This window comes from Oncorhynchus tshawytscha, linkage group LG21 (assembly GCF_018296145.1).
Source record: "Oncorhynchus tshawytscha isolate Ot180627B linkage group LG21, Otsh_v2.0, whole genome shotgun sequence".
NCBI lineage: Eukaryota > Metazoa > Chordata > Actinopteri > Salmoniformes > Salmonidae > Oncorhynchus > Oncorhynchus tshawytscha.
In genome coordinates this window covers 10,821,061-10,839,403 of record NC_056449.1, presented here as the reverse complement: position 1 = coordinate 10,839,403, position 18,343 = coordinate 10,821,061, and the positions used below count along the sequence as shown (strand labels likewise).

Genomic DNA, 18,343 nt, shown 5'->3' with positions numbered 1-18,343 from the left:
CTATTAGCTGTGTTCAAGAGCATCAAAATGGTGATGTATCATGGGAAAATGATGACTGACTGATCTATAAATAATACTGAGTAGTTATTTATGATGCAGGGTGATTTATAGATAAGTCAGTTTTGACTTGTTTTTAAAGTCGGCTGCAATGTTGAACGCGCCCATTAAATCCAGTTTTTAGATGCTACCTCCCCCAATCAAACATGGGTTCCATGTTGTATTCTCACTTTGCACGCACACCTGTTTATCTAGGTAATCAGCCATCCAATGAGGGCACCATGCTGCCCCGGATGGGAAGTAGAAGAAACATGTGCAAATGCTAGAACAAAACATTGCAATCCATATTAAATTTTATTTGGGGAGGGGGTAGCATCTAAAAACTGGATTTAATAGTTGCTTGTTTTCTGCTCAGCGACACAAACTGTGATTATCCAATTGAAACATTGTACTGATTATAGATGTAGCTTCAGATGTGGTGGGACACATGCTGCAAGCAGGTACAGGCATTGTACAATGACTTATCTTGCATGCTGTCACTATGGAATGTCTTTATTCATGAAAAAAATGTATTTAATATTGGGCTAGAAAAGAGACATACCTGGTGTAATAGCATTCAAGATTAATACAATATTTGGAATATTAATATCTATTACTATTACAATGTAGGAGATAAAAAAGACAGATATCCCATTTGTTAAAGATACATTCAAGTAATGTTCACCATGTTTTTTTACGGAATTGAGAGAATCGACTGCACATTATTTGAAATTATACAACGGGTGGGTCTAGTCCTGAATGCTGATTGGTTAAAATCGCATTCCAGCCAGTGTCTATTCCACAAGTTACCACCAGCTAAATCTATGACATTAAAATGCCTATTTACTCTGTTCCATCTCACTGTGCCAATCCACTGTCTCATCAGCCCAGCCAGGCAATTTATAAACTTTATATCCACTATAAAAAGCATCTAGACATTATCTCACATTTCTTTTAGACTAACAATTTGTTTTCAACAGCGCTGATTTGTATAAACCTTACTGTCAGTCTCTGACATTTGCAACGTTGTTTCAATATTCAAATTCAATCTCCAGCTGTCCCATAGTAATGAAGACAGGTAGGCAGCTTTTCTCTGCCAGTCACAATCATGAATCATCTTCATTTTATGGATACATACAAAAACCTATCAATAGAAAACAGGTCAATCGAAACGAAGTGCAGCTAGTTTGCATTCTTTTCAGCTTCAATTTGAAGTGATTGTGTTAGCTGTGTTGTTGGCTAGCTCCTCTGAACAACACAACAGTATCCGGACGATACCAGTACCAGTCAAAAGTTTGGACACACCTACTCATTCAAGGGTTTTTCTTCTTTTTTTAAAAACTATTTTCTTCATTGTAGAATAATAGTGAATACATCAAAACAATGAAATAACACACATGGAATAACCAAAAAAGTGTTAAACAAATAAAATATATATTTCAGATTCTTCAAAGAAGCTACCCTATGCCTTGATGACAGCTTTGCACACTCTTGGTATTCTCTCATCCAGCTTCATGAGGTAGTCACCTGGAATGCATTTTAATTAGCAGGTGTGCCTTGTTAAAAGTTAATTTGTAGAATTTCTTTCCTTCTTAATGCGTTTGAGCCAGTCAGTAGTGTTGTGACAATGTACGGGTGGTATACAAAAGATAGCCCTATTTTGTAAAAGACCAAGTCCATATTATGGCAAGAACAGCTCAAATAAGCTAAGTGAAAGGAAAGTCCATCATTACTTCAAGACATGAAGGTCAGTCAATTTGGAATATTTAAAGAACTTTGAAGGTTTCTTCAAGTACAGTCGCAAAAACCATCAAGTGCTATGATGAAACTGGCTCTCATGAGGACCGCCACAGGAAAGGAAGACCCAGAGTTACCTCTGTTGCAGAGGATAAGTTCATTAGAGTTACCAGCCTCAGAAATGTTCAACCCAAATAAATGGGTTAAAGTAACAGAGTTAAAGTAACAAACACATCTCAACATGAACTGTTCAGAGACTATGCGAATCCTGCAAAGAAACCACTATGAAAGGACATATAATAAGAAGACTTGCTTGGGCCAAGAAACACAAGCAATGGACATTAGACTGGTGGATGAGTCTAAATTTGAGATTTTTTGTTCCAACTGCCGTGTCTTTGTGAGATGCAGAGTAGGTGAACGAATGTTCTCCAGATGTGTGGTTCCCACCGTGAAGCATGGAGGAGGTGTGATGGTGCTTTGCTGGTGGCACTGTTTGTGATTTATTTAGAATACAATGCACACTTAACCAGCATGGCTACCATAGCATTCTGTAGCAATACGCCAACCAATCTGGTTTGCACTTAGTGGGACAATCATTTGTTTTTCAACAGGACTATGACCCAAAACCAACCTCCAGGCTGTGTAAAGGTTATTTGACCAAGCAGGAGAGTGATTGAATGCTGCATCAGATGACCTGGCCTCCACAGTCACCTGACCTCAACCCAATTGAGATGGTTTGGGATGAGTTGGACCGCAGGGTGGAGGAAAATAACAAGTGCTCAGCATATGTGGGAACTCCTTCAAGAATATTGGAAAAGCATTCCAGGTGAAGCTGGTTGAGAGAATGCCAAGTGTGCAAAGCTGTCAAAGGCAAAGGGTGGCTACTTTGAAGAATCTAAAATTATATTTTGATTTGTTTAACACTTTATTTGGTTCAGTGATTCCATATGTGTTATTTCATAGTGTTGATGTCTTCACTATTATTCTACTATGTAGAAAATAGAAAAAATATTGACTCAGTAGGTGTGTCCAAACTTTTGACTGGTACGGTACATTAGCGTGTGTTGTATCAAGTTTTTAGACCGACAAGTCACACCTTTTTTTCGGACTGTAAAGTTCAATCAGAAGACAGATAGTTTTCATCTTGCTGATCGCAATTTATTTTGGGGCCGATCAATTCCTCAGGTATGTAGCTAACTAATGTTTGTTATACTAAAGACATCGAATGAAGATTGTATTTGCTAGCGATGTGTTCCAAGAAAGAGTCTGAACCAAAGCGAGTGCTCATCGATAGGAATTAATTAACTCAACGTAATTCAATGTATGGCGATTTATAGTGAAAAACAACACCTGAATCGAATGTGGCAGTACTAGTTGGTCAGCTGGACAACATTTTCGCGATGCCCAGCATGAATTAACGAGACTCTTTGTAGCTATCTAGCGTAGTCTGGCAGACATGCTGGGGTGTTTGGATCTAGCTAGCTTTTCAGACAATTCAGCTGTCGGTTCTTTGGTTTTAGCAAGTCTCCCTCAACCATAGGGCTTGACTGCTAACGTTAGGTATTTTTACTGGCACGTGAATGGACCGTCTAATGAATCTAGCTGTAAATCAGGTAGCTAGTTTACCAACCTCGCCAAACGTAAACGAGTTTAGTAATAATGTAAACCATGAGCGTGTCGATAATCTAAACCTAATAATGTAAACCTAAATTCCTGTCGAACATTCCTTCTCTATTTGATCTAACGTTGTCAATGTACTCTTGTAATCCGGTTGGTGTTTATTTTTCTTCCTTGTCCAACACGGACTGTTGTGTGCAAGCCTGCAGCTCTCCCTTTTAAATGTATTAATAATTTTAGCTGGCTAGTTAATGCAACCTGGTCTCATAGCATATCGTATTATTCTGTATATACATGTGGTACACATTTAATATAGTATATTGATTTGTGGATGTCAATCATCCATTTTGTATGATATTTTACGAATTCAAATTCGTACCATATGTTATGCACTTGCTAAATCTATCATATGTTGCGAATTCCATTTTGTTGTGGAAAACATTGACGTTAGCCACCTATAGCTAATGCTAGCTAACGTTAGCTAGGCTAGGGGTTACTTTGGGTTAAATGGTTAACATGCTGAACAAAAATACAAGTGCAACATGTAAAGTGTTTGTCCCATGTTTCATGAGCTGAAAAAAAATCCCTGAAATTTTCCATGTGCACAGAAGGCTTATTTCTCTCAAATTTTGTGCACAAATTTGTTTGCATCCCTGTAAGTAAGCATTTCTCCTTTATCAAGAAAATCCATCCACCTGACAGGTGTATCATATCAAAAAGCTCATTAAACAGCATGGTTTTGAAGGAGTGTGCAATTTGCATGCTTGCTGCAGGAATGTCCACCAGAGCTGTTGCCAGTGAATTGAATGGTAATTTCTCTATCATAAGCCCCCAACATCATTTTAGAGAATTTGGCTGTGCGTCCAACTGGCCTCACAACCGCAGACTACGTGTAACTACGCCAGCCCAGGGCCACATCCGGCTTCATCACCTGAGGGATCGTCTGGGGGGGGGGGATTCTGTATGTAATAAAGCCCTTTGGTGCAGAATTTTTTTTTTTCTTCTGATTGGCTAGGCCTGGCTCCCCAGTGGGTGCACCTGTGCCCAGTCATGTGAAATCCATAGATTAGGGCCTAAATAATTTATTTAAATTTACTTATTTCCTTACATGAATTGTAACTCCGTAAACTTAAATTGTTGCATGTTGTTTTTATACACTGCTCAAAAAAATACAGGGAACACTAAAATAACACTTCCTAGATCTGAATGAATTAAATATTCTTATTAAATACTTTTTTCTTTACATAGTTGAATGTGCTGACAACAAAATCACACAAAAATTATCAATGGAATTCAAATTTATCAACCCATGGAGGTCTGGATTTGGAGTCACACTCAAAATTAAAGTGGAAAACCACACTACAGGCTGATCCAACTTTGATGTAATGTCCTTAAAACAAGTCAAAGGGAGGCTCAGTAGTGTGTGTTGCCTCCACGTGCCTGTATGACCTCCCTACAACGCCTGGGCATGCTCCTGATGAAGTGGCGGCTGGTCTCTTGAGAGATCTCTTCCCAGACCTGGACTAAAGCATCCGCCAACTCCTGGACAGTCTGTGGTGCAACGTGGCGTTGGTGGATGGAGTGAGACATGATGTCCCAGGTGTGCTCAATTGGATTCAGGTCTGGGGAACGGGCGGGCCAGTCCATAGCATCAATGCCTTCCTCTTGCAGGAACTGCTGACACACTCCAGCCACATGAGGTCTAGCATTGTCTTGCATTAGGAGGAACCCAGGGCCAAACGCACCAGCATATGGTCTCACAAGGGGTCTGAGGATCTCATCTCGGTACCTAATGGCAATCAGGCTACCTCTGGCGAGCACATGGAGGGCTGTGCGGCCCCCAAAGAAATGCTACCCCACACCATGACTGACCCACCGCCAAACCGGTCATGCTGGAGGATGTTGCAGGCAGCAGAACGTTCTCCACGGCATCTCCAGACTCTGTCACGTCTGTCATGTGCTCAGTGTGAACCTGCTTTCATCTGTGAAGCGCACAGGGCACCAGTGACGAATTTGCCAATCTTGGTGTTCTCTGGCAAATGCCAAACATCCTGCACGGTGTTGGGCTGTAAGCACAACCCCCACCTGTGGACGTCGGGCCCTCATACCACCCTCATGGAGTCTGTTTCTGACCGTTTGCTGGGGATCATTTTGCAGGGCTCTGGCAGTGCTCCTCCTTGCACAACGGCGGAGGTAGCGGTCCTGCTGCTGGGTTGTTGCCCTCCTACGGCCTCCTCCACGTCTCCTGATGTACTGGCCTGTCTCCTGGTAGCGCCTCCATGCTCTGGACACTACGCTGACAGACACCGCAAACCTTCTTGCCACAGCTCGCATTGATGTGTCATCCTGGATGAGCTGCACTACCTGAGCCACTTGTGTGGGTTGTAGACCAAAACATCAGCCAGGAAGCATAGGAACTGAGGTCACCACCTGCAGAACCACTCCTTAATTGGTGGTGTCTTGCTAATTGCCTATAATTTCCACCTGTTGTCTATACCATTTGCATAACAGCATGTGAAATTTATTGTCAATCAGTGTTGCTTCCTATTTTTTTGAGCAGTGTTATTTTAGTTCATTATAGTTGCAAAGTATCTAAAATGCCTAAGTTGTCTGTGATGAGATTCAAACATGCAACCTTTGGGTTGCTAGATGTTCACATAGAGATCTCCACCCCGACCAACCACCCTCCTTTTCCTCTTTTCCTGACATTACCTGTCTTATACCAATTATGTCACCATAGCATATCATACTAATTTGTTTCCCAGATTTATGTTTTCTATGTTACATCTAGTCTATGAGACCAGTCTGAATGTCTCTAACTGATATATTCAATAAAAGAGAGTGCATATTCCATTGCTACTTAATCAGCTAAGTGAGTACTGACACTTTCTATTGTGGAAGGCTTGGGTCTATGTATGTTTGGTGTTGTATAACTATGTTCAAGTACCTGCTGAGGCTTGTCTTTTCCAGGTGTTACACATTTCTGTGGCTTTTTTTTTTCATCCAAAAAACTTAATCAACAATCAAACTACCACACCTAGCTTTTTTTCAGGGTTCCAAGGATCATTTGAGTGTTCAGTAATTTATGGTAACTGGAAAGTTAATAACCCCGCCTGAAGGCGTGTCACCCAAGGAGACAGTCACAGGCTGTGCAAGTGCATTATCTGCTTAAGACCTGTGAGTGCCCCCGGGCTGAGAGAATGGTGGGTGACGAGGCAAACAGCTCTCTTGGAGGACATGCTGTGTAATCAAATATGTCATATACTGTGAGATATAACCTCCAAGTATAGCATGGCATTCCAGTACTCCTTTCAGCCTTTTGGTGAAATTGTATTATTGTGTGGAGACATGGGTGCGGTAGTAGATAGAGGGCTTTATGTTACAAGAGATGGCTGATGCTCTGTCATCTTGGCCCATAATTAGATTGCCCTTAGACAGGGATCTGATGAATAGCAAATGCTGTGTGTGCATCAACTGTCATCATTTCAGAGAAGCCAAAGCAAATTAACCATGGAAACACCCACAAATTGAGCATTATGCCCTGTGTCTCATTCCTTAGCAAAATTTGGCAATGATTCATTCCATTGTCAAATGATATGACAGGTCTTCTGAATGAGGCCTGTTTCCTTGAATTGTTGGAACTGAATCATGAACCTTTTTTAATTTAGCTGTACAGACTAAACCTGAGCACTCACTTTGATGGAGGCCACATTGTTCCCCTTTTGTTGTTTTTCCAAACAATAACAATGAGTGGGAGTAGAACCTTTGTTTTTCTTGAAATTTAGAACTTCTGAGCATGGAACAGCTTGTTCTAGTTGTAGTCATGTTTGGCAAGACAACAGTATTGCGTTGTTGAATTCAGAAATGTCCTGGCACCCAGGTCATATTTCCTGTGTCATAAGTTCTGCTTTACAATAGTTCTTCTATGTTTACAGTCGGGATTTAAATTTTGCAGGTTAGAGGTCTACTATTTCACCTGAAACATTGGCGAGTGGTCAGGGCTCCACAGTGCGAGCATTTCACTCGCATTTGTGAATACGAAGTATGATCACATTAATAGCTAAATCAATTCTGCAGTAGCTGTTTTCAGAGTATTTCTGCCGTGTTGTTTCATAGCTGGTAAACGCACAAAGTCAAAGAACTACGAATTATATACTATAGCCTATCCCACCTCGCGCTGCTGTGTGCACGTGAAGAGCTGAGTGAAGGATTATTTTTTGAAGTGCTGAGCACAGGCATAATGGTCTAATTTAGTCGAAACAAAAGTCTACTGAAGTGAGACTTTGTCACTGTGTTTCTTGGCTATTGACATTGAAAAACAGCTTGTGAACAATGTTTTGAGTTTCAAATGCTAGGGAAAAGAAGACAACACGGCTACTAGTCAGACTCATTCTCACAAGCACAAACATGACTCGAGTCGCCTTACCACTAACAAAGATTTTTATTACCTAACCAAGACAGACCAGAGCTTGTCCTTTTTTCTTTACATTGGAACAAATTAGTCATAGTGGGCGGAACAAGCAAGGAGGTGGGCAGAGCCAAGCACGAGCTAGCGAGATCCTATTGGTGCGTTCTAGCACATATTTGCATATTTCGGTTAGGGAATGCCTACTCTGAAGTGCGCGTGTGCAGTAACTACATTTTGCACTCCATCTAAATATAAAATAAAAAATAAAATAAAAACTTTGAAGTCTACAAAACTTTGTCCACTCAAATGTTTAATTGATGAGAAAATTTGATTTTGGCCGACATTCTGCTGTCTTGTTCCATCTTCTCCGGCCACTGGGCTTTCCACTCATCACTACCAAATGCCAATCCGATGCTTCACATTTATATATCTGTCTCATTGTTCTGTCTGTGACTGTAACCTCCTGTCATTTTTTTGTTTAATTAAAAAAAATATATAACTTTTATTTAACTAGGCAAGTCAGTTAAGAACAAACAAACAAATTTACAATGACGGCCTACACTGGCCAAACCCGGACGACGCTGGACCTATTGTGCGCCGCCCTATGGGACTCCCAATCAAGTCCGGTTGTGATAGTCTTAATTCGAGCCAGGTTGTCTGTAGTGATGCCTCTAGCACTGAGATGTGGTGCCTTAGACCGCTGCGTCACTCAGGAGCATGTTAAAGGGGCAAGTGAAGATTTGTCCCCCAAAAATGTAACGAAATGAAACAATATACCACATTTATTTCTTACTAGTAATGCATGTATTGCTTTAGGAACATTACAAAGCATGCTCATTTGTTTTATTATACAGTGGCTGGTGGACCAAAATGTTAACTTGAGGCCCTCTTTACAGTTAAACATAAAAATACAGCTGCGCCACTCGGGGGCCCAAAACAGTTCTATTCTTTAATACTTCTTAGAAATTACCAGAACATGCTATTTATTTCCCACATCATATTGCAAAGACTTTGTGGTGAAGTTTAGCCCACACATTTCACCATGGTCATGCTAGGCTACACAAACGTAATCATGACAAATTATTTGTTCACCTCTAAGAAGGTTAGCAGGCTTATGTAACACTGTTGATTATCCTCTTAATGGAGGAGAAAGGCCAACTGTGCTTGATATAGTTGTTATTCCAGAGTCTGGATTGTCCCAACTTAGCCTGGCTAGTATGTCGGTCTACTGCGCCGAGTAGATGACAGCATGAAGCCAGGCAGACCTTGCAATCCCATTTTGACTGTATCTCTATCAGCCTAAAGTCAGCGAAATGTTACTGGTCAAATTGTTAGGAAATTGTAAGTGCCGTGGGTGTAGTAACTTGTGACTGAGATGCCTGTTTGTTGAACTCATCGCCTATAGCAGGGCCATTCAACTTATTCTTACGGGGACAGATGTAAAAAGGTTAATTGCATGGGGGCCGGACGTTTTGCACATGCAATTATTCTTCAGAAGAACTGTATTAAAAAAAGCAATGCATTACCACCAATATAGCACTTTGGAGTGTGCTCAACCAACACCAGTTAAGGTGCAACCAAAACAATTAATCATCATTGAAAGGAAAAGGCGCAATGCTCGCTCACCATTATTTTTGTTTTATTTAAACACTCATTAAAAGCTTCTTAATTAAAAGTAACCAATTACAAGCTTAATTAAGCATCACAATAAATAAGACAAAGATATGCCATTCCAGTCTGAGAGAAATGGGTTCAAAGAATTCTTCCTTCAGTCTTCAGATGTTTGTCACACCCTTCTTGCGAGCATCAGATAGTGAAATGGAAGGCACAAGCGTGTTCCTGAGAGTCGTAGCTTTCAGGAATGTGGTCATAGCTTAAACCGTTCAAACGCTAGAGAGAAGTTTGTATGAAGAATTAATAATCAACATGCCACATAGGCGCTAGAAGCCACACTATAGACGACCACCATCGTGCTTGTCTTTTTGGCACTGAATGTCGGATTTGGGCAGGGATTTATTTATTTTTTTTCAGATCTTTTGTTCAGAATTTATCTAAGGGCCGGTATAAATTAATATACAGGCCTGATCTGGCCTGCTGGCCGCCAGTTGAATAGCCCTGGCCTATAGTGTGTACACTAGATTTAAGAACAAGGGCCACAGGGGTATGATATCTGGGTGTAGGAAATGCAGTTGCCTGTGTCCCCTGTAGACATGGTCTCCTGTCAGCCAAACAGAGTTAACATGGACGCTCTCTCCCTCCTGATGAGGTGTGTTGCCCAGACCTGGCCTGATTAAACTTGCATGGCCTCTCCGGTGTGTGTGTGCCAGGATCAACCCTTCGACCTGGACCCATTGCCAGACAGGAGAGCTTTATTATGTCCAACCATGGTGCCCACACAGTGGGCTTGGACAGCAATTTTTTTCCTGTTGAATAGTTCCTTTTTTGGGCACAGTTGGATAGGGCAATTCTAGTTTTCTTACCCAGCTTTGTATTAGGATCATCTGTCTGCTTCTTAAAAATTTAATCGGTCTGGTGTGTCAAGTCAGAGGCCTTTCATCATGTTTTTCCATTCCCCTCTCTCTCCCAAGCTTTATTTGCCAACTATGCTACCATTCCTGCTATTCCCCCCTTTCACCCTGTTCTCTTTTCATTTATTTTCTTCATTCTCCTATTTTTGTTTTTCTGGCTGCACATTAATGGGGTTGTTGACTCCCTCCCTTTCAGTCTTTCAGATTCTATATGGTCTCTGCCAAGGTCAGGGTACTGGTCAGCACTATGCACTACTGCAGGGCTTTCTTTCCTCGAGCGGCTACCAGCCAGTGATCGGGGCCTAAATGGCTGCCTGACATGATTCAGTCAGACTGCCTTTTAGAAGCAGGTAAATTCCATGTAAAAGGACCTACGAGCACCAACATCTGAAGTTCATATGAGCATGTCAAATGAAAGCTAAGAGTCTCTGTTTTTGAGAAATTAAGGCATATATACATTTTTCAACCATTTTCCATCCTAAAAATGTGGAATAAGCAAACGCTATGATTTCTTGTCAAACAGATGGAAAACGGGTCTTAGAAAACATCTACCAGAAAGTCTTAAAAGGTGTTAGAAATATACCAAAAAACAATGTTGAAGTGAAGACCCCTGCCAACTAATATCAACACTTTTTTTAAATATTTAGTTTATAAGAAAAAAAGTCAGCATTCTGTAAGTTCAAGAAATCGTGCCTTGGAATTCCATTACCAAAACCCCACATCATTAGACATGATCCGGACCTTTGGCGACTACTAAGTATTTTTTAAACCTTCCGCTTTAGGCTGGATTTGTCGGTGTATTTCATACATGCATAATCTATGAGCAGAATTACCTACATTGACCACGAAGTCCCTAGTTTGAAATCAACTTGTTTTCTGGAAGCTGTACTGCACCATTTGTCCCCCACATGGGCCAGCCCCCTAGCAATTTGAGTTCTAGCCAATGAGCTTCAACCCCTCGCCATTTCAGTGAAGACTAGCAAGATGCACATGCAATGACGTGGTGTACATATCTGCACATATGTGACAGTAGCAATTTTCGGGGACCACTTTTGGCTTGTGAGCACAACTTTAAGAACTACTGGCAAAGAAAGTATACAAAACTGGACAATCTCTTTGAGATATTTTCTAATATCTCTCCCTCATGAGGAGGAAGGATAATGAATGTTCACAGAACAAGTAAAGGTAGACATCAATTAGTTGTAGTGTTTTACTGATATCAGTTTTGTTTATGAATTAAGTGAATTGGTAACAGAAGTTCTGCAATTGAATTGGCTACAATGGGGAAATCATAGTTGTCACAAACCACAGTTGGGTCCCCTGCTACTGTCCTCCCTTCTGCTGGCATACTGTCATGTTGATCTAATAAGTTTTCTTTCTGTAGTCTGGTGGTCAAAGCAAGAGTGTGAAAAGTCTCTCCAATTAATGTCACCTCTCCCAGCTCTTATTGACACCTACCCATTTTTTTACCTTTATTTAACTAGGCAAGTCAGTTAAGAACAAATTCTTATTTTCAATGACGGCCTAGGAACAGTGGGTTAACTGCCTGTTCAGGGGCAGAACGACGGATTTGTACCTTGTCAGCTCGGGGGTTTGAACTTGCAACCTTCCGGTTACTAGTCCAACGCTCTAACCACTAGGCTATGCTGCCACCCCCCATGAGCCCCTTCTCTTCCCATTTTACTGTAATCAGCATCCTCTCCCACTGAGCACCAACTGACACCGGACGTCCATGAATGATGAAAAGTAGTTGGAATCTGGTCCAGCCTGACCTTGATTTCAACGTCCACAGACGTCTGGTACGGCCTTCATTTGGCCCAAACATAGAAGTCCATGGGCTCCAAGTGGCGCAGTGGTCTAAGGCACTGCATTGGAGTGCTTGAGGTGTCACTACAGACCCGAGTTCGATCCCAGACTGTGTCACAGCCGACTGTGACCGGGAGACCCATTAAGCGGGGCACAGTTGGCCCAGTGTCGTCTGAGAAGGAGGGTTTGACCGGCCGGGATTTCCTTGTCCCATCGTGCTCTAGCGACTCCTTGTGGCGGGCTGGGCGCCTGCAAGCTGATGTCGGTCGCCAACTGGATGGTGTTTCCTCCGACACATTGATGCAGCTGGCTTCTGGGTTAAGATAGCAGTGCGGCTTGGCAGGGTCGTGTCTCGGAAGATGCATGGCGCTCGACCTTCGCCTCTCCCAAGTACGTAGGAGTTGCAGCAATGGGACAATTTAGATATCACGAAATCACTATTTTTTTCTTACATTTTTTATAGACGTCCATAATTGTTTCAGGTTTGGACCGGACCAAATCTGAACCAATCATAGACGTCTATGTTTCACAAGTTTGGAAAGCACAGTACAGTATAGGAGAGTGCTGTACACGAGTTTAGTACGCTAATGTACTGAACTATACTTGACTGAACTCTACTGTTCTGTGCAGTACTGTACTCTACTGTGCTGTACTTTAATATCCAAAATTGTGAAACATAGACAAATACGATTGCTTCAGGTTTGGTCCGGTCTGGTCCAACCAAGTTTGGTGGTGGAGCTCGTTAAAATAATAGCAAGTGTGTAGAATAATATCCAAATATGCAAATGAGGATATTTATACCTTTGTGTACCACTTTGGGATACATCACCATGAAGAGAATGACATTGATATCCATAATTATGCATTTTTGTGTAATACAGATCAGGCACCCATGATGGAATTCCATAATTGCAATTATGTCACCGGGTGTAAATCCACTTCACTTACTGTAGTTCCAAAATATATTTTTTTCAGAGTCAAGATGCCTTGTGACAGCTGACATACCATTCTGTTGGCAGACATCTTTGAATCTTAATTCTTAGCAGATATTTAATAACTGAGTAATATTTTACCGAAATGTTGTTACCAAACTTTGCATCTGCACAGTTCTTCCAGTAAATGTTTCTGGAAACTGTTCTGTGTAAATTGTTAAAAGCAGTCATTGTACATGGAGTTGTATGGTTTGTTTAACTTTGAAATCAATGGTTTTTGTTTGGAATACATTTTAAGTGAAAAATCTGAGTCTCGGCGCAATTCTGTTACTGTGGGATTGCCCAGCACTGTTAACGTAGTGTCAGTGTTAGATCAGCAGAGAGATTGGGGATTGACGAAGGATGCATATCTCTAATGTTGCAATTGGGGATGTTGTGCTTACCTACACTTCAGATGATGTAAAATAGGGTCTACCTTACAATAAAAAATGACAACTTTTTTTTTTTTTTTTTTTAAATGTGTAAACCCAGTTTGTAAGCTTTTTAGTGATCAAACTCAACTGTTTATCTTATCCAGTGATGAAGACATGGGTGTCTTATGGGAGGGTGTGTTATGCAAAATTGGTCAACTTTGAGCACATCTGTCTTCTAAATGTTTTGGCATTCATGTCCACAGTCACTTTTTGACCACTTCTACCATGGGCAAATATGTTTAGAAAGTTTTGTTCAAATCTAAAGGCATGTGGTCAAAAAGTGACTGAATTCAAACAGAATGACCCTTCAGAGAATTATGATACAGTTTTGGCATCTACTCTACATGTGTGAAGAAGCGTTTTTCTGACTGACATTTCACTCCCCATTTGATTATATGATACCTCGCTTCTGAGAAAGTAGTCGATTTACAAAATAATGATTGTGGTGTCTGGACTTGTCCCTCCAAACCACTCTCCGCTCTCATTTGACAGTAGATTGTCCTCTTCCTCAGTTGGCTGTAAGAAGATCCTCCATCTCCTCTTGATTTGGTGACCTGTCCTATCATGGCTGAAAAGCTAGCGTCCTTCGGTAAGATGCTGCTCCGGCGACGGGCGCTGGACTGTAACCAGGAAGAGAGCCACTTCGCCCGCTGCCTGACCACGCTGGACCTTATTGCCCTGGGGGTGGGTGCCACTCTGGGGGCCGGCGTCTATGTGCTGGCTGGAGAGGTGGCCAGGGAGAAGGCCGGACCAGCCATCGTGCTCTGCTTCCTCATCGCAGCGCTCTCCTCCGTCCTTGCTGGTCTGTGTTATGCTGAATTTGGTGCTCGTGTGCCCAAGACTGGTTCAGCCTACATGTACAGCTATGTGACTGTGGGGGAAATCTGGGCCTTCATCACTGGCTGGAATCTCATCCTCTCCTATGTCATAGGTAAGTCAGAAGTGGGTTAGTAAAAACGAGTGATTTTGACATTAAGAACCTAAGTGATTTTAAAAAATGGTCAGGAAATGTTTTTTTTTTTTTGTGTAAAGTTACAAGAAACATGTTTTTAAAGGTAAAAGCAGGATATGAGGTTCAAGGATAACATAAATCTATGTGACTGCACACAACTCCAAGCTGCTTAAACTGCAGTGATATTACTGCTATACCCAGCCAGTCATTTGAGATCATCAGCAATTATGAGTAGCTGAATAATTAGACTGAATGATTAAGATTCTGACGAGGACGTGAGCTGAAGAGGTTTTACAGACAGAGCAAGTGCCTGGTCCTTCAGAAGGATTGCCTCATGACAGAAGTGCCCTTGAATGTATGACTCCACCCTCTCATTGTACGTCTCTCCCCCTCTTTCAGGCACAGCCAGTGTTGCTCGGGCCTGGAGCTCCACCTTTGACAACCTGGTTGAACAGAAGATCTCAGACTTCTTCAGAGCCTCCATGTCCATCAAGGTCCCTGGGAAGATTCTTGCTGAATACCCAGACCTCTTCGCCTTCATCCTGATCTTGCTGCTCACTGGTGTGGCTCACATCTCATTAACATAACTCAGAACACATTTGAAAGCATTATACACCTCAGCAAAACTACAGCTACTAAAGAGAGGTTTCTATGGCTGCCTCTTCATTGCTGCCCTAGAGCAAGGGCAGAGTGCCCATTCAGTGCAGCATTATGATTGGCCGCGCTTGGTCGCTGCCCACATCTGTGGCTCTGACACTTTGCTAACACCCACACAGGCCTGCTGGCGTTTGGCGTTAGCGAGTCGGCCCTGGTGAACAAGATCTTCACGGGGGTCAACCTGGTGGTGCTGGGCTTCGTCATCATCTCAGGCCTGGTGAAGGGAGACCGTACCAACTGGAACCTCACTGTGGAGGACTTTGTCAACACAACCAACATCACTGATCCAGAGTGAGTCACCAAAGACAAGATGGGCAGGGTAGCTCAGAAAGAGTACTTTATTAGGCAGGAATGGTGGTGTTTTAAAATAAGCCCTATGCAGTAATTGAGAGGGTACGAATGTCTGTTTGCAAAAATAGATCAAAGCTTTTGCAGCCATCAGGGGTAGCAGTTCTCTTCTTGAAGACTAAATATGAAACGATTACTCTTTCTCTTGGGCATTTTTTCTGTATTTTCAAGTTCTCTTTCTTTGTCCAGGATAATTAAAGAGAAGTTTGGCACCGGGGGTTTTGCTCCATTTGGCTTCAGTGGAGTCCTGTCTGGGGCAGCAACCTGCTTCTATGCCTTTGTGGGGTTCGACTGCATCGCAACAACAAGTAGGCCATTTCTTCTTGTCTCTTGACACCAGAGTATTTTTTTTCTGTGTTTGATGACTGTCAAATTTAAACCATCTCTATCTACACAGGTGAAGAGGCCAAGAATCCTATGCGTTCCATCCCCATCGGTATCGTGGCTTCTCTGCTCATCTGTTTCTTTGCCTACTTCGGGGTGTCTGCGGCTCTCACCCTTATGATGCCCTACTACCTGCTGAACAGAGAGAGCCCACTGCCAGAGGCCTTCAGTTATGTGCACTGGGACCCTGCCCGCTACATCGTGGCTGTGGGCTCCCTCTGTGCCCTCTCCACCAGGTGACTGGCACAGACAGTTTCCCATAGAGACTTCTCATGGCCTTGTGTGCACTTTTGGCAAAGGTAGAAAGGCACCCAGATGGCAGGCTATTTTTAGTTCATTTATTTTTGTGTCTGAACAGATGTTTCTTATCATATGCTGTTCCTTTTTGTTGTTCGTTATTGCCTGCAAATAACCAATTATGATGTGGAATATATGAACCAAACTTTTTTGGTTTCTTGTGTTAAATGTTGATGGCCAGTCAGTGTTTGTGGACTGTCCAGAGACATGGCTGACCTCTGTGTGATGGTGATGACTTTGCCTGTGTCTGAGTCCCTCTGTCTTTTCTCTGTCCAGTTTACTGGGCTCAATGTTCCCCATGCCCCGTGTAATCTATGCCATGGCTGAGGATGGCCTGCTCTTCCGCTTCCTCTCAAAGATGAACATAAAAACCAAGACCCCCCTGTTAGCCACCATCGTGTCGGGTATTGTAGCAGGTAAGCTTAGCCCTTGCTTTACTGTGCACCAACACTTAGTTTTCTGTCAACTGTTTAGCAGCTACTCTATGTTTCTTAGAATTGAAATGGATTCTTTCTCTCTGCAGCCCTGATGGCATTCCTGTTTGATCTGGCAGCCCTGGTAGACCTGATGTCAATAGGAACTCTCCTGGCATACACACTAGTGGCAGTGTGTGTGCTTATCCTCAGGTTAGTGCAGAGGATCTTGGCTAAAAAGAGTTCTCAGTCAACGTAGGGTTGACTCTTTATGTGTATTTGTTCTCAGGTACCAGCCGGGTACCCTGGGCCTCAGCGGTGCCAGTGAGAAGCTGGTGGAGCTGGTGGGTCTGCGGAGGGCAACCATGGCGGAGGGGGACAGTGGAGACGAGTTTGACCAGGAGGGTGAGGGGGAGACCAGGCCCCTCAGGGAGAGGTTCACCCTCAAGATGCTGCTGGTGCCCAGCTGTGACGTCCCCACCAAGACCTCCGGACTTATCGTGTACATCACTACCGCTGTCATCTGTGAGTCTCCCCCTTTTGTCAGGGTGAAGTGTTGATGATGTTTAAAGCTGTTTTGGGTGTACCAGAATAGCTCCACATATTTAAGTGAAACTTTTTTTGATAAGTTTGGCCTACTGGTTACAAATGGAAGCAGCTGTCTGATAATTTCAATGCATTCTCTCATTTGCATTATGTATGACCAAGAACTGTAAAGTATAATTGAGATTCCACTATACATGCTGAAGTTCACAATCTCTCTTTTTCTCTGTAGCTGTGGTATTCACCCTGCTGTGCGTAGTGCTGGCTGTGTGGGGGGCAGAGGTGGTGAGTGGCCACCCCCTGTGGGTCACCATATGTGCCATACTGGCCTTCTTCGCCTTCCTGTGTGTGGCAATCATCTGGAGACAGCCCCCGAGCAGACAGGCACTCACCTTTAAAGTATGATGGGAGTTGTCAATCACATGACTCAGTTCACGTTTGTTGTTTCATTCATCCTGAGAAACCATTTCCTATTTACTGTAGGTTTCTGCGTTCTCCTAGAAACCACTGTCTGTCTGTACTTGTTTCATTGAATCATCAGCTCTTAGCTTAAAAAAAGCAAATTAACATTAGATGTTGTACATGTTAGTCTTGATTATGTCCAGTGTTTGCTAATTGTGGTTAATGTAGAAACAAAACAAAAAAATGTGAATCCCCTCAGGTACCCCTGCTCCCAGTGCTGCCATTGGTCAGTATCTTTGTCAACATTTACCTCATGATGCAGCTGGATGGGCCAACATGGTGTCGCTTTGCAGTGTGGATGACTATTGGTTAGTGAGATCCCCACCCCTTATTTTTGCTTTGCCTCTTGCTCTTGTGCCGATCTGTATTATTACTCAATGTTGTGTTACTCAAGGAAAGGAAAGGGGGATACATAGTCAGTTGTACAATTGAATGAAAGCATTCAACGGAAATGTGTCTTCCGCATTTAACCCAGCCCCTCTGAATCCGAGAGGTGCGGGGGCACAAGTACAGTGTCTCAGTGAGGTTCACCTTTGACATGCTGCAGTTTCACTGTTTAAATCCATTTTTCTTCCTTCTCTTTCTCCTAGGTTTTCTCATCTACTTTGGTTATGGGATTAAGAACAGCTCAGAGGCCACACCCAACCGTGGTAAATTTGAGACAGTCCTCCGATCAAAGAGTCCCATCTACCTGGCAGAGGATGACAGTGAGGTGGAAGGGATGACACCTTAGAGGAGAATAGTGGTGGA

General features: G+C 42.6%; 1 protein-coding gene across 1 annotated transcript; it reads left to right on the top strand.

Annotated features, from left to right (window-relative positions):
- Positions 1 to 2,816: 2,816 nt before the first annotated feature.
- On the top strand, positions 2,817 to 18,328 carry LOC112220914 (cationic amino acid transporter 3). The gene is made up of 12 exons (XM_024382885.1): positions 2,817 to 2,958; positions 14,050 to 14,468; positions 14,889 to 15,050; positions 15,266 to 15,437; positions 15,684 to 15,802; positions 15,892 to 16,114; positions 16,452 to 16,591; positions 16,699 to 16,801; positions 16,878 to 17,113; positions 17,364 to 17,530; positions 17,793 to 17,901; positions 18,184 to 18,328. Exons 2-12 carry the CDS (start codon positions 14,102 to 14,104, stop codon positions 18,324 to 18,326), a joined length of 1,941 nt encoding a protein of 646 aa, XP_024238653.1. The 5' UTR covers positions 2,817 to 2,958; positions 14,050 to 14,101; the 3' UTR covers positions 18,327 to 18,328.
- Positions 18,329 to 18,343: the final 15 nt, after the last annotated feature.